Genomic DNA, 17102 nt, shown 5'->3' on the forward strand with positions numbered 1-17102 from the left:
TGACTATCTGGATTAAAGGGATAATCAAAGTTTGAAAATTGCAATTTTTTTTACATTTTTGTCAAGTTTCTGATATTTTTTTATAAACACAAAATATATCAATCTAAATTTACCACTATCATAAATTATAACGTGCCATGAAAAAAAAAATCTCAAAATCACTGGGATTTGTCGAAGCATTCCAGAGTTATGACCACATAAAGTGACATTGGTCAGAATTTAAAAAATTGGCCCGGTAACGAAGGGGTTTCTATTTTTTACACGTTTATAGTACCCAGGGTCCGGAGGAGTCTCCTCTCCTCTGGACCCTGGGTACCGCTAGCCGGTCATCTCGGTACTGCTAGCCGGTCATCTCCCGGCTGCGTCGCTGCTGACGCCCGTGCGCCCGGAAATGACCCGTGGCAACCGTTGGAAGATCAGCGGCGCAGTGGCGTTCGTCCTTCTAATTGAGGACTGCGCCTGTCGCTGATTGGTCAAGGCTTGGCGGCCGCGACCAATCTGCATCGCAGGATTTCGGTTACAGACAGACACCATAAGACGAAATATATACACATATACACACACACACACACACTAGATGGTGGCCCGATTCTAACACAACAGGTATTCTAGAATATGTATGTAATTTAAAGGGAATCTGTCACCCCATTTTTACCCCATAAGCTGGGGCCACAGCCATCAGGGGCTTATCTACAGCATTCTGTAATGCTGTAGATAAGCCCCCGATGAAATCTGAAAAAATAAGAAAAACACGTTAGATTATACTCACCGGGGGGCGGGTGCGGTGGGTGTCGCGGTCCGGTGCCTCCCCTCTTCATACGATGATGTCCTCCTCCTTGCTTCTCCCTCAGCTCCTGCGCACACGTACTTTATCTGCCCTGTTGAGGGTAGAGTAAAGTAATGCAGTGCGCAGGCGCCGGGAAAGGTCAGAGGTCCGGCGCCTGCACACTGCAGTACTCTGCTCTGCCCTCAACAGGGCCGATAAAGTACGCGTGCACAGGAGCCGAGGGAGAAGCAAGGAGGACGACGTCATCGTATGAAGATGGGAGGCGCCGGACGGGACGGCGACAACGGGGCCGGACAGGGACTAAAATTCAGCCCTGGCATTTAAAGTTACACAGGCCCACTAGTCACATGGTGACTATATAATATCTTTGTACACTTGTAGGTTACAAGAAGTGAGAGGAGATTAACACGACTATATAACATGTAGTCAGAGCTGTGCCCAGTATTTCAGTTCAGTCCTATTTATTGCTTTTAGTTGCAGTATTCCTCCCAAAGCTCTGTCCCCTTTTGTACGCACAGTGACAGAATTCCTGGCAGAACTGCTATCCATTGGGCAACCAGACCCCCTGGTCATAGCCGCCCCTATCATACCTCCCAACTTTTGAAGAAGGGAAAGAGGGAGAAAGACAGCGGCGCGCGCAGCGTGCCGCTGCAAGTTTTAGGCCACGCCCCGGCCACATCCATTTTGCAACTAGTCACACCCATGTCCACCCCGACCGCACCCATTTAGCACTGCTGATCACACAGTGGCTGGCATTATGGGCACACTGACCGGCACTAAGGAAGAAAGAAAACAGAGAAAAAAGATAATGGAGAGAGAGAAAGAAAGGAGAGCGAGAGAGAGAACAGAGAGAAAGAAGAAAGAACAGAGAGAAAGAGGGGAAAGAAAGAACAGAGAGAGACAGAGAAAGAACAGAGAGAAAGAGAGGAAAGAACAGAGAGAGAGAGAGAGAGAGAGAAGAAAAAAGAAAGATTAGAGAGAAAGAACAGAGAGAGAGAAAGAAAATGAGGGAAAGACAGAACAGAGAATGAGAAAGAAAGAACAGAGTAAGAAAGAAAAAGAAATAAAGAAAGATTCTATAGAGATACTATAGCAGCCCGGCTCCCATTGTAGTGCCCACCTGAGTCTCCCAATGCAGGACATATCATGATCCGCTCACATGGCCGGCATCCCCGATTCCAGGGCAATCCCGCTGTCCGCGCTGTCAGAAGAGGACATGGTGACGGAACTGAAGCATTCCTAGTTCCGTCACAATCTCCTCATGAAATTATCTCATTTCCGGTCAGCTTCCAGCATATCATTTCTGGTGGAACGTCATGTGTGAGTTTTAAAATGCTCCTCGGGGCTCCGCCGTGTACTCCAGTGTCCGTGGGAAAAGCCCGCTTTGTATGCTTCGTACACACTTGGCTCCGCTCCATACATCCCGTACACGCTCCGCTCCGTACACCTCATACACACACAGCTCTGCTACATCTACCCTGTAAACCCCTCCTGACCCCACACATACTTACCTCATCCAGCACAGCAGAGTCCGGCAGACACCAAGAGGCAAGGCTGAGCGCACAGGACGTGTGATGAGGTCACAGGAGGAGCGGGGAAAGGGGTCACATGATCAGTGGTCTGGACAAAGGCTCCTGATCATGTGACCCGACTCCTCCCATCCTGTGACCTCATCACAGGTCCTGTGTGAAGAGAAGAGAGCGGGCAAGCAACGCTGTGAGTGGCTGCGGGGCGGGCGGGGGGGGGGGGGGGGAAGGTCTCAAGCTAGGGCGAGGATGGGGTACGTGGGGAGGCGTGGCGGCTTATCTCCCTGCAGTGCGGGAGGGTTGGAAACTATAACCGCCGTGCCCGCAGAGGGCCGGCGCCAGGAACAACAACCAGCTGGGCTGGCCTGGGCGACATCCATCGGACCGGACCGAACGCCGGGGTGAGTGTAATCTAACTATTTTTTTATCTTTCAGGTTTCATTGGGGGATTATCTACAGAATACTGTAGATAAGTCCCTGATTGCGGTGTCTGCAGCTGATAGGCCAAAAATGGGGTGACAGATCCCATTTAAATTCCGCGCCAATATTGCTGACTGCGGCAAATCCGTGCGGCAGGAGATGACCCGCGGCAACCGTCGGGAGTCTCCCGACGGTAGCAGTGGCGTGCGTCGTTCGAATTCCGCGCCAATTCGTGGCCGGACTGCGCCAGTCGCTGATTGGTATATGATAAATATATATATAGTGCCTTGCGAAAGTATTCGGCCCCCTGGAACTTTTCAACCTTTTCCTACATATCATGCTTCAAACATAAAGATACTAATTGTAAATTTTTGGTGATCAATAAGTGGAACACAATTGTGAAGTTGAATGAAATTTATTGGTTATTTAAAATTTTTGTGGAAATTCAAAAACTGAAAAAGAAACAAGACGGATTTCTCCAACCCAGGTATCATTCTAATCGGTGTAACAGCGCCATCCTGACAATGCCTGGTTCGCTTTAAACTTATTCATACAGCTACAACTAATGTCATTCTAAATTAGTCCTTCTTTACAATTTCTAACTGAATGGTATTACTAAACTCAGGGGGCGGAGCCGCGGCACTGAAATGCTCGGTGCTGCGGGGACACTGCACCTCCACCGTGTAAAGACGGAGGGAACCTGGAGATGACATACAGGTATATACAGGGGGAGATGACATACAAGTATCTGTAACGCTGGAAGTGTCACTCTGTCCGAAGCCTTTATAGACTGCGCAAGCGCAGACAGAAGAGGGCATCCAGCGGTACAGGGAGTGTGTATGGCGCCCGAAATCACAGTACGCGTAGACACTGAATGCATACCGCGATCTCTGGCGCCATACTTACACACTTACCTGACCGGGAGGAGCGTTGCCGTGATGCTTCTCTTCGGAGACCGGGGCAGGAGTGCGTCAGTATGGCACATGTGCTTTGCGCTATACGGCACCATTTTACTGAAGACACATTTGCAGCGTCTTCAGCAATATGGCGCCGGACAGCGGGGTATGGGCATGCGCGTACTCCGGCGCCACACTCCTCCCCTGGCCTCCGGCAGGTGGGACCGCGCTGGACTACAGGAAAGAAAGGTGAGCATAAATGTTATTTTTTGTATGTGTGCAGTTTAATCGGGGTGAGGGGGACCACACATACCAGGATAGGGGGGGTGAGAGGACCACGCATACCAGGATAGGGGGGGGGGGGTGAGAGGACCACGCATACCAGGATAGGGGGGGGGGTGAGAGGACCACGCATACCAGGATAGGGGGGGGGGTGAGAGGACCACGCATACCAGGATAGGGGGGGGTGAGAGGACCACGCATACCAGGATAGGGGGGGGTGAGAGGACCACGCATACCAGGATAGGGGGGGTGAGAGGACCACGCATACCAGGATAGGGGGGGTGAGGACCACGCATACCAGGATAGGGGGGGGTGAGGACCACGCATACCAGGATAGGGGGGGGGGGCGAGAGGACCACGCATACCAGGATAGGGGAGGTGAGAGGACCACGCATACCAGGATAGGGGAGGTGAGAGGACCACGCATACCAGGATAGGGGAGGTGAGAGGACCACGCATACCAGGATAGGGGGGGGGGGTGAGAGGACCACGCATACCAGGATAGGGGGGGGGGGGTGAGAGGACCACGCATACCAGGATAGGGGGGGGGGGGGTGAGAGGACCACGCATACCAGGATAGGGGGGGGGTGAGAGGACCACGCATACCAGGATGGGGGGGTGAGAGGACCACGCATACCAGGATGGGGGGGGGGGGGAGAGGACCACGTATACCAGGATAGGGGGGTGGGGGGTGGGAGGACCACGCATACCAGGATAGGGGGGGTGAAAGGACCACGCATACCAGGATAGGGGAGGTGAAAGGACCACGCATACCAGGATAGGGGAGGTGAAAGGACCACGCATACCAGGATAGGGGGGGGGGGGTGAGAGGACCACGCATACCAGGATGGGGGGGGGTGAGAGGACCACGTATACCAGGATGGGGGGGGTGAGAGGACCACGTATACCAGGATAGGAGGGGGGGGTGAGAGGACCACGTATACCAGGATAGGGGGGGGGGGTGAGAGGACCACGTATACCAGGATGGGGGGGGGGGGGGGGAAGAGGACCACGTATACCAGGATAGGCGGGGAGAGAGGACCACTCATACCAGGATAGGGGGGAGAGAGGACCACGCATACTAGGATAGGGGGGAGAGAGGACCATGCATACCAGGACTGCGTGGGTGTGAGGGGACAATGCATACCAGGATAGGGGGGTGAGGGGACCATGCATACCAGGATTGGGGGGTGAGGGGTGCCATGCATACCAGGATTGGGGGGTGAGGGGGTACCATACATCCTATGATAGGGATGAGGGGGGACCGTGCATACCAGGATTGGGGGGTGAGGGGTGCCATGCATTCCAGGATTGGGGGGTGAGGGGTGCCATGCATTCCAGGATGGGGGGGGTGAGGGGTGCCATGCATTCCAGGATGGGGGGGGTGAGGGGTGCCATGCATTCCACGATTGGGGGGTGAGGGGACCATGCATTCCACGATTGGGGGGTGAGGGGACCATGCATTCCACGATTGGGGGGTGAGGGGACCATGCATTCCACGATTGGGGGGTGAGGGGACCATGCATTCCACGATTGGGGGGTGAGGGGACCATGCATTCCACGATTGGGGGGTGAGGGGACCATGCATTCCACGATTGGGGGGTGAGGAGGACCATGCATTCCACGATTGGGGGGTGAGGGGGACCATGCATACCAGGATTGGGGGGTGAGGGGGACCATGCATACCAGGATTGGGAGGTGAGGGGGACCATGCATACCAGGATTGGGGGGTGAGGGAACCATGAATACCTGGATATGGATGAGGGGGTACCATGCATACCAGAATTGGGGGGTGACGGGACCATACCTACCAGGATAGGGATGAGGGGCTACCATGCATACCAGGATAGTGGATGAGAGGGTACCATGCATACCAGGATTAGGGGGTGAGGGGACCATGCATACCAGGAAAAGGAATGGGGTGCCATGCATACCAGGATTTGGGGGGGGGTGACCATACATACCAGAATAGGGATGAGGGGGCCATGCATAGCAGGATAGGGATCAGGGGTACCATGCATACCAGGATAGGAAGGGGGCAGGACATACCAGGATAGGAGACCATCTTCCAATAAAAATGCTCGTCACCCGGGCGTAGATCGGGTTCAATAGCTGGTATACTATATACAGGAGAGATGACATACAGGTATACACTATATAAAAGGAGATGACAAAGCCACAATTTATGTGCAATATAATCATTATAATTTGTTATAACTAACCATAGTTAGTTACTATGCCCGGGCAACGCCAGGCTCTTTAGCTGGTATGGAAATAAAACCTGAAATCAGATAAAAAGGGAAGAAGTTGACCCAGTCTTTGAATTGTATGCCACACTAAGCATGGAGAGCAGAAAGAGGAGAAGAGAACTGTGAGGATTTGAGAACCAAAATTGTTTAACAATATCAACAATCTCAGGTTACAAGTTCATTTCCAGATATCTTGATGTTCCTTTGTCCACAGTGCGCAACATAATCAAGAAGTTTACAGCATACGGCACTGTAGGTAATCTCCCTAGACGTGGACGACAGAGAAGAATTGATGAAAGGTTGCAGTGCAGGATAGATGAGACCAAGAATTCGCCAAAAAATTTCTATTGTTTACTAAAATCAGAATGAGGCCTACAAAGAAAAGAACACAGTACCTACAGTCAAATATGGTGGAGGTTGAAAGGTGTTTTGGGGTTGCTTTGCTGCCTTGACTGCGTGCAAGGCATAATGAAATCTGAAGAATACCAAAGGATTTTGGGTCACAATTAATGATGAACGAACGTTCCCGTATAACGTGTTCGAGTCATTTTACGGTTGCATGTTTTGTTCATGCAGCCGCAGGGACTCAAACATATTATTCTAGCACACTCAAGATGCTCGGATAACACATTAGCTGAGCACGTTCCCTCATCATTAATCGCAATGTAGTGCCCAGTTTTGAAAAACTGGGTTTGCATCCTAGGTCATTGGTCTTACAGCAGGACACTGACCCCTAACATGCTTCAAGAAGCACCCAGAAATGGATGGAGACAAAGCGCTGGAGAGTTCTGAAATGACAAGCTATGAGTCTAGATCTAAATCCCAAAGAATACCTGTGGAGAGATGTTAAAATTGCTGCTGGAAGAAGTCACCCTTATATGAGAGACCTGGAGCAGTTTGCAAAAGAAGAGTGGTTCAAAATTCCAGTTGAGAAATGCAAGAAGCTTGTCGATGGTTATAGGAAGCAATTGATTGCAGTTATTACAATGGGTGTGCAACCTAAGTTAAGGGTGACAACAATCTTATCCTGCCTATTTGGAGGATTTTATGTGAAATGATGTCCAATTTGCCTTTCTTTCCCCCTTAGTTTTTTGCGTTGTTCCAATACACAAAAAGAAAATAAATGTGTATAACAAAGCATGTAATTGCAATAATTTTCTGGGAGAAATACTTCACTGTTTGGCACAATTTCATGGGTGCAAACATTTTCGGCCATGACTGTATTTATAGACCTAAGGGGCAAGTTTTCTCCTTGTGGAGAGTGACATGCCAGGTTTGGCAAGCCAGTATGAGGAGACTTAAACGCATTGCGTACTCCTCAGGGAAATTAAATATGAAAATTATGTCTTCAGAGAGGAAGAGGACTAGAACTCTAGTGTCACCTATCCTAAGTAGCGAGCCTACAAGTCATTATCGACCATTTAACGAGCCTTGCAATATGACTTGGGATAAAAGCCAAACCAGAATGTCAATTTGCAGACAACTTGAGAGTCTGATTTGGCTTTTATCCCAAGTCATAATACAAGGCTCGTTAAAGGGCCAATATTGACTTGTAGGATCACGTGCTATAGAATTCAAGTCTTCTTCCTCGCTGAAGATACAATTTGCATATGTATTGATAGAAGTACCTCTATGCAAGTTAAAAATGAAGCAGTTGCTCCTAACACTAGAAATACCTATACTGGATAAAAGGGGATACATTTCTAGCAAAGTGATCACCATGTAGAAACAGTTAGGCAATTTTCAGGCCTCTTTTCCCACTTCACAAGCATTTGCCCTTCATGGGTTGCCTCATATTAGCAGTGTTATTTTTCAGCTTGAAAGTAATACATCATCTGCTTTAGATAACCCAATGGGTCAAGCAGAGATAAGCAAATTAAATGGCCACGGAGATTCCAAACATTTTTATGCAGTGCTTTTTTTCCTTCAGATCTTTAAAGACTGTTAAATGTCTGATGCTAGAAGCGCATTACCAAAAGAATAGGATTCTCACATGTGAACAGAGCTGTAGTGTGCTTGTGTGGCAAGGTCTCCCATTAACAGTGAGGTGAGCGGCGGTCACAAATGCACCCTACTACCCTCTTGGATGGAAACCGGGAGCCCGTTCATGGGATCAGCGCGAGTCCCAGCAGTCACACTCCTGTTGATCACATGCTCATCATCTATGATGTTTGTTGAGCAATCCCTTTAACAACCACACACTAAAATATTATGCACTATTACACTAGACACATATCGCACCGGCAAAGAGAAATGAGTCCAGCAGAAGAAGAAAACAATGTTATGTGCATATATTCCCAGGGGGAGCACAGAAAGCACATGCTTGGCAGCACAATAAAACACAGCCATTCTAGTTAGCAAAGAAAAGTTACTAAGGAAACAACAATTACTGCAGAATTGTAGACCAGGAATATATAGCAGCAATCAGGTTTAAAGTGTACACAGCACAAAAACAGTGCCTTGAAAAAGTATTCACACAAAACGCTATGGGTGGCAGAAAACTCACACTGATCATCCCGAAAACATCATCACCAGTGTCAAACATGGTGGCAGCATGCTGGGGGACATGGAAGTTGGTCAGAGTTGACTGGAAGATGGATGGAGCTAAATACAGGGAAATCCTGGAGGAAAACCTGTTAAAGGCTAACAGACAGGGGTGTAGGTTACCAGTCCAGCAGGACAATAACCCTACACATACTGCCAGAGCTAAAATGGAATAATTTACATCAAAGCATATTCACGTGTGAGTGGCCCAGTCACAGTCCAGACCTAAATCCCATTTAGAGTCTGTGGCAAGACTTGAAAATTACTGTTCAGACGCTTCCATCCAATCTCATTGAGCTAGAGTGATTTTGCAAAGAAGAATGGGCAAAACTTTCAGCCTCTCGATATGCAAAGCTGGTAGAGACATACCCACAAAGCCTTGCAGCAGTAATTGCAATGAAATTTGGTCCTACAAATGCACAGCACAATTTTCAGATTTATATTTTTAATGTAATCATAAAAAAAACATTTCTTTTACACGTCAAATACTTACTACTGCTATTTCACATAAAATACATTTTTTTTTTTAAATCAGATCATTTTTATTGATTAGTCGATTTTATAAACAATTACATACATTATACTACAAACTTAAACAAGTTTAACCCTTAACCTTTAAGTGACAGAGCCAATTCTGACCACTGTCATATTATGAGGTCTTAACTCTGGAACGCTTCAACGGATCCCGGTGATTCTGACAATATTTTCTCGTGACATTGTACTTCATGTACCGTATTTTCCGGCGTATAAGACGACTTTTTAACTCCTCAAAATCTGCTTAAAAGACGGGGGTCGTCTTATATGCCGGATGTCGTCTTATACGACGAGTGCATATGGGGGGAGTGGTCCCGATGAAGAAGGGAGGGTGTAAATGGTGTTATCATCCCCCTTTTACCTCATCGGTGGCAGCGGTGTGGCAGCTCTGTGCTGGGGGTCAGCGGCGGCTCCTCTTTGTTCAGCGTGGGGGCGCTGTGCTGGGGGGCGGCTGTGGAGGCCGCCGGAGTCCACGCATGCTCAGATTCAAATCTCGTCCCGAGATCTCGGGAGACGAGATCTGAATCTGAGCATACAAGGGCTCCGGCGGCCATTTTCAGGGAGGCCACCGCATCGCAGCAATGGAGCTGCCTGGGCCTCCAGGCTTTGGGGAAATGCCGGAGGAGCCCCGACGCTGGACAGAGCCTCCGCAGCCGCCCCCCAGCACAGCGCCCCCACACTGGACAAAGAGGAGCCGCCAATCCCCAGCACAGACCCGCCACAGTGCAGATGGAGTAGCCGCCGATCCCCAGCACAGACACCCGAAGACAGCACCGCTGCCACCAATGAGGTAAAAGGGGGATGATAACTCCACGTACACCCTCCCTTTGTCATCGGAACCATTCCCCCGCACCCGGCATATAAGAAGACCCCCGACTTTTGAGAAAATTTTCTATTTTAGCTGGAAAAGTTGGGGGGGGGGGGGGGGGTCGTCTTATACGCCGGAAAATACGGTAAGTGGTAAAATTTATTCAATATAACTTACACTTATTTATGAAAAAAATGAAAATTTGGCAAAAATTGTGAATATTTTGCAATTTTAAAACTTAATTTTGTGCCCTTAAATCAGAGTCATATTGCACAATATAGTTAATAAACATTTCCCACATGTATTTTTCTTTGTTAGGACGTTATAAGGGTTAAAAGTTGACCAGCAATATCTCATTTTTCCAACAAAATTTACAAAACCATTTTTTTAGGGACCACCTCACATTTGAAGTGAGTTTGGGGGGGGGGGGGGTCAATATGACATACCCAAAAGTGATACCATTCTAAAGACTGCACCCCTCAAGGTGCTCAAAACCACATTCAAGAAGTTTATTAACCCTTCAGGTGCTTCATGTGAACTAAAGCAATGTGGAAGGAAAAGAAAAATGAACATTTTTTTTTTTTTTGCAAAAAAGTGAAATTAATTTAGACCCAAACTTATTTATTTTCACAAGAGTATCATGAGAAAATGGACCACAAAACTTGTTGTGCAATTTTTCCTAAGTACGCTCATACTCCACATGTGGGGGGAAAGCCATTTTTTGGGTGCATGGCAGGGCTCAGAAGGGAGGGAGCACTGTGACTTTTTGAACCAAAATTGGCTGGAATCAATGGTGGGCACCATGTTATGTTTGGAGACCCCCTGATGTACCTAAACAGTGGAAACCCCCAATTCTAATTCCAACCTTTACACAGCCCTACCCCCTGAACCTAATCCCTACCCTAACCGTATCACCAACACCCCAACCCTAACTAACGCTAGCCCTAACAGAAAAATTGAATAAAAAATAATTTTTTTTATTTTATTTTTACCTAAGGGGGTGATAAAGGGGGGTTTGATTTACTATTTTTTTTTATTTTGATCACTGTGATAGACCCTATCACAGTGATCAAAATAAACCAATAGGAAAAATCTATTATTTTTGTCGTGTGCCAGCTGGCCGGTCTTGGCAGGCGCACTGCGCATGCACCTGCCATTTTCTTCGCAGAAGACGACGTCAAGGACCATGGAACAGAGCCGGAAGGCACCGTGGGTATCAGGGTCCCCATTTCTCGGTCCTCTGGTATGCTAGATCATATCAGAGGAGAGAGAAATAAATGGGAAATTATATATATATTTTTTTTCCAATCGCAAAATTTTCCTACTCTAGGGGGCGCTATAACCTTATATCTCAGCGCCGTTAAAAGCGGCGCTGAGGAATAAGTACCCTTAACTGCCACCATTAAAAGGCGTATTGGCGGTTAAGGGGTTAAAGATGACAAGTTCTATAGCTGCCAAGGTAGTCAATGCCAAACAAAGTTATTAATTTTGTCCAAATGAAGATTTTCCCAAAGACTAATGACACATTATTAAATACAGGGATTATATCAAAACTAGTATTGGTTGTATGTTCACCAACATGCTTATGAACAGAAAATAATTGGTCTCTATATGTCCTCAACATTCAATATCTAAAAAGCCGAAATAGCCAACCAGTCTAGTACAGTTACTCTGAGTAGGTCCACAGATGCCACCCCAGGGGTGACCAGCCACTGTTTCCATATATTTATGAACTCCAGGCATATGGTATTATTAATTTTAGCTTTTAATTCCTCCAATGTTGGGGGGGATTACGGTCTAACCAGTGCAATGTTAATTTCCTGGACCAGAAACAGTATTCTCAGAATGGCGATAGTCACAGGGAATCTTAAATCTACCCCCACCCCCAGAAGGTCCAGTATGCACACCCTAGGATCAAGTTGTATGTGTATCCCGAATACTTATTTAATCAGAGAGGTCACCTCCACCCAGTAGTGGTCTATATCAACACATTCCCATAGCATCATATGTATCAGATGGGCCCCATGGATACCGCATCTCGGACATGAGTCTTCAGTCCAAGCCACAATTTTAAACAATATATTAGGTGGCTTATATACCACCCTGTAGATAAGGAAAATTTTGGACATTCTTCGGGACTCAGCTAGAGATAGTATAGGGTGTTTCTGGTATTTCATTCCATTGTTCTTCAGAAAGGGGGCCAACATTCTGTTTCCACTTTGTTCTGACCAACATGGGATGTTTATCTAGATATAAGGGTAATAATATCCGGTAAATGGAGGAAATGAGGCCCTTCGTATTAGATACTGTAGCGATTAAATCTAAGACAAAGTGATTCGTGATATCTACCTTAGTAGTCTTAATTTGTATCTGGAAGGCATGACGAAGCTGCAAATACTGAAAGAAGGCTCTATTTGGAATGCCAAAGCCAGAGTGAATCTGATCAAAACTTTGGATTGAACCGTCTTGTATTTGGGTCAACAGCAAAATCCTTCTGCGTTCCCATTCACCGAAGCCCTCTGGTTAAGCTATTGCGCTTAGTTTAGAATTGATCCACAGAGGGGAATAGTCTGTGGATCCCTTGATACAGAGAATGTCCTTGCCCCTATCATTATTCCTGAGAAAACCAGCCTCTAGCGCTAATACTGGTATCTCCCATTAAGTGCAGTTGTACCCCAGCCCAATAAAATACATTTACTTTTGTGGGTGTAACATGGAAAAAAGTGTAAAAAGTTCAGAGTAAGAATACTTTTTCAAGGCCCTGTATATAATTTGGTATCAAAAGGTTTAGATTACAAAAGCGACCCAGTCATAATCACGGGGCAAATATAGTTTCATACAGTGACGAAAAGTCTCTTTATATGGGACAAACATAAGATCACTGGTCCACAATCATTGGCCAAAGTAAACTGCCTGATGCAGGTTTCACTGTTGCTTTCTCAAGGGCCAACAGTTTAACGTTTTAAAGCCCTTGAAGCAGCAGTGAAACAAGCGCTGAGCAAGCACGCACTGCATCCTTGATATGTATGCACTATTGTACTTTTTTGTGAAGAGAAGGAAATTTCATTGGCACATTGCAAACAGGTAATAAAACAACTATTTTATTTAGACAATTTAAAAAGGTTAAAAAAAGACCATGAAGCTTCAAGGTCTTTTTTAAACTTTTAAATAATCACACACAGCTCTACAGTGAGATCAGACAATTACTCATTACAGGACACACTGGTAATGCTTCCTTTAATTTATAATAATCTCTGGAAGCAGATTCTCATCTAGATCAGTGTCCACCCATAGATCTGAACTGCTTAGATATCAAGGTATCATTTTATTCTGCCTCCTATAACCTGCATGCCTATATAATCGACTGAGTAGGGTATGGTTGACCATACTGACAGATTCCCATTAAACTAATACTTTATTTAAGTACCCATTGTGCAACACAACATAAACATTATGTCAAAAAATAAAGTCAACCCACCCTCATTAGCGGAAAATTTCAACAGAAGGACACGGCTTGATCCAAGTCCAACAAAAGTAAATCCAAGCAGAAAGGTGTGCAAGTTGGATCTGGAGAACCATGATGGATTGATGCAGGTCTTGCACATCATTGAAGTCAGGATCAGTCCAGCATTTCCTGATTAAATAAAAGATCACATACAGGCGAGGGGTGAATCTGTTATGTATACAGTATGTGCAACAGGCACAGCTATCATGGATACAGTTTTGTAGGTCTGAACTTTTTGCAGAGCAGAGAATAATAGGTGCTGAAATCAGAGTCAGCAGTAATGCCAAGTGCAGGAAGACGGCTTACATTTACGTATTTCACCAGTCAGTGACCGGAATCTCCCCCCAAAAAAGTCCTCGCTTGTTGTGTTACAAGCCAGTTCACAGGAAATTGCAACAATATGGCTTTCTCAATCTGTTGGCATTGAGTCATTGTGACATCTCTCTATGTCCTTGCATACATGTAATACGTGGCACATGAATCACAGGGGTTGTACCGCACACGTGTCAGGCTGGGAACGCATGGTGCACGCACAGATCAAGGAGGCAGCATTAAGCAGGGTTTAGTGCAGGGAGCGGACACACATGCCTGAGTAGAGCACTTGCCAGCTCATTTACTTAATCACACAAAGTTGATATTCTCAGCAATAATCAAACGATCTGCGGCCATATAGGTAGGTTTGAAATCTCGTAAAGTCAATTATCGAATGCTAGACATGATTTAGTAGGCATAAAGCAGCAGACGGACTTCCTTTAAAGGGACTCAGTCGGCCGAGCAGGTTTCTGGGAAATAATCAGAGAAGCATTAGTAGGGGCAGAGATCCTGATTCCAGGGAAATGTCACTTGCTCGGCAACTTGCTGTATTTTCCATACAATCAGTGCTTTATCAGCAGGAGATCATCATTACAGGATTCAGTGTAGTGTTCTAGGCACTCCAGCTAATCTGTGTGACTGCATCCCTGATTGTCAGCTTTGCCTCCTGTATACACTGTGCATTGTCAGCAAGCTGCCAACCAGGGATGTTGGCAAGGTTATTCACAGCTCTGCATTCACAGAACTGCTACATCTACAGCAGTGAAAACCGGAATTTTATCAAATCTACACCAAGCAGTCCAGTAAGGGATAGATCACTGAAATCAGAGCCTCTGCTCCAACCTCATGCTGCTCTCAGACTAACCCCTTTACGACCTATGGGTACGTCATATGTCGCCTCCAACTCTGATGCAAACTCCGGCAATGAGCCTTCATCTTTTGAGGCACATGACAGCTGATTTCATCACTTGTCATGTTCCCCCAACAGCCGTAGGTGGAATCGTGATCCACCCGCAGCTGTTAACATGTTAAATGAAGCTGTCAATTTCTGGATGCGCGTTACAAACCTTGCCCCTAGGCACTCCTGTCAAAAGATTACGGGGCGACGATGGGTTGGCATGACAACCAGCGGTCTGTAGAGGACCCCCGTGTTTGTTATTGCTGATCTGCTATGAGAACCACCCCTGGTTCGGCGTTCATGGCAGATAATCATTTCTGCTACACATAGCAGTGCTTCAGACGATCACAGCTTGAAATCTCCTAAGGGTTTTCTAGTGGAAACTGCTTCGGGAAATGTTTTTCGTTAAGGAGTTTCTTTTTGTTTTTGTTTCTAGCAGCAGTTTTTGGAGTATTTATTACCTGAAGTGTTTTTGCAGACTTGAGTAGACAATGTTGAGTTTGGAGTATTTTACATTGGGAGCTTTTTCAAAGAAGTGACATGCACTTTATTGCCACCAGGCGCTTTTGAAAACCTGAAAAAAAAAAAGGAAAAAAAAACAAAAAAAAAAAAAAAACACTGAATAGTCTGCACATATGACAAGCAAAGTTTTATATTAGAAAAGAATAGGAACAGTCTTGATTTTTCAGGCTTTTTTTTTCTTTTAACCCCTCTCTGCCATTAAACGTACTATCCCGTCCATGTGCCCTGGGATTTACTGCCCATGGACGGGATAGTACGTCATGGGTGATCAGCCGCGCTCACGAGGGGAGCGCGGCTGATGGCCGCCAGCTGATTCTCACAGCTGACACCCGCCACTAAGTGCCAGGAGCGGTCACAGACCGCTCCCGACACTTTAACCCCCCGAAACACTGCAATCGAACAAGATCGCAGCGTTCCAGAGCTGGCAGAAGGACCAACAGCCCCTCTGCCTTTAGACCAGAGACCCCGCGGCAGAAATAGAGGCCCGACATGATGACCTCCGGGTACCCAGAACTGAGAAAATTCCTGTCATGCGCAGTGCATGTCAGGAAGTCTCAAGTTAGTGCATAGAAACTGCAGCGCTGACAGCTTCTATGGCATGCAGATCTGCAGATTTAAATAATTGTAAAAATATTTAAAAAAAAAAAAGCAATATTTATTCGATCACTAAATAAATATTTGAATGGAAAAAAAAATCTAAACAATAAAAGTACACATATTTGGTATCGCTGCGTCCGTAACGACCCGACCTATAAAACTGTCCCACTAGTTAACCCCTTTAGCGAACACTATAAAAAAAGGCAAAAAACAATGCTTTATCATCATACCGCCAAACCAAAAGTGGAATAACACACGATCAAAAAGACGGATATAAATAACCATAGTACCGCTGAAAACGTCATCTGGTCCCGCAAAAGACGAGCCGACATACAGCGTCATCAGCAAAAAATAAAAAAGTTACAGCTCGCAGAATAAAGCAATGCAAAAACAAGTATTTTTTCCATAAAAGAGTTTTTATTATATAAAAGCGCCAAAACATTAAAAAAAAATATATATATAAATGAGGTATCGCTGTAATCGCGTGACCCGAAGAATAACACTGCTTTATCAATTTTACCAGACGCAGAACGGTGTAAACGCCCCCCCCCCCCCCAACAAAGAAATTCATGAACTGATGGTTTTTGCTCATTCTGTCTCCCAAAAATCAGAATAAAAAGCGATCAAAAAATGTCATGTGCCCAAAAATGGCACCAATAAAAACGTCAACTTGTCCCGCAAAAAACAAGACGTCACATGACTCTGTGGGCCAAAATATGGAAAAATTATAGCTCTCAAAATGTGGTGATGCAAAAACTATTTTTTGCAATAAAAAGTGTCTTTTAGCGTGTGACAGCTGCCAAACAAACACCCGCCATAAATAGTAAATCAAACCCCCCGTTATCACCCCCTTAGTTAGGGAAAAATAAAAAAACGTATTTATTTCCATTTTACCGTTAGGGTTGGGGCTAAAGTTAGGATTACAGTTACGGTTGGGATTAGGGTTAGGCATGTGTTGTTTAGGCCTGTTTCACACATCCGTTTGTCACCATCAGTCAAGATCCGCCGTTTTGCAATAAAATGGATCCTCCATTCTTGGAGGATTCGTTTTTTTCCCCATTGACTTGCATTATCGGCGGATCTTGACTGATGGTCTTGTATCAGTTTTTTTGCGGATCCGCCAAAATTTTGTTGTCCGCTCACGAGCCTGGACGGACAATGCAACGTTTTTTCCCTGGCCGGATCCGCATTCTTGTCATTTGATGGTGATTTAACCCTAAAT

General features: G+C 46.0%; 1 protein-coding gene across 3 annotated transcripts in view; it reads right to left on the reverse strand.

Moving 5' to 3' along the window:
* Window positions 1-17102, reverse strand: part of SLC35A5 (solute carrier family 35 member A5) — a 51195-nt gene that overhangs the window by 24898 nt on the left and 9195 nt on the right. The window contains exons 2-3 of one of the 3 annotated variants that reach the window (XM_073563798.1): window positions 15223-15335; window positions 13525-13680 (exon numbers count right to left, since the gene is read on the reverse strand). The exons of 1 other annotated variant lie outside the window; for it this stretch is intronic. In XM_073563798.1, coding sequence (XP_073419899.1) covers window positions 13525-13654 — 130 coding nt within the window. In that variant the 5' untranslated portion in view covers window positions 13655-13680; window positions 15223-15335. The remainder of the gene's footprint in view (window positions 1-13524; window positions 13681-15222; window positions 15336-17102) is intronic. One more of the 3 variants, XM_073563800.1, reaches the window with a different exon arrangement.

The sequence above is a fragment of the Dendrobates tinctorius genome, unplaced genomic scaffold, assembly GCF_039654945.1.
Source record: "Dendrobates tinctorius isolate UK_male_01 unplaced genomic scaffold, ASM3965494v1 ptg000398l, whole genome shotgun sequence".
In the NCBI taxonomy this organism is placed as follows: domain Eukaryota; kingdom Metazoa; phylum Chordata; class Amphibia; order Anura; family Dendrobatidae; genus Dendrobates; species Dendrobates tinctorius.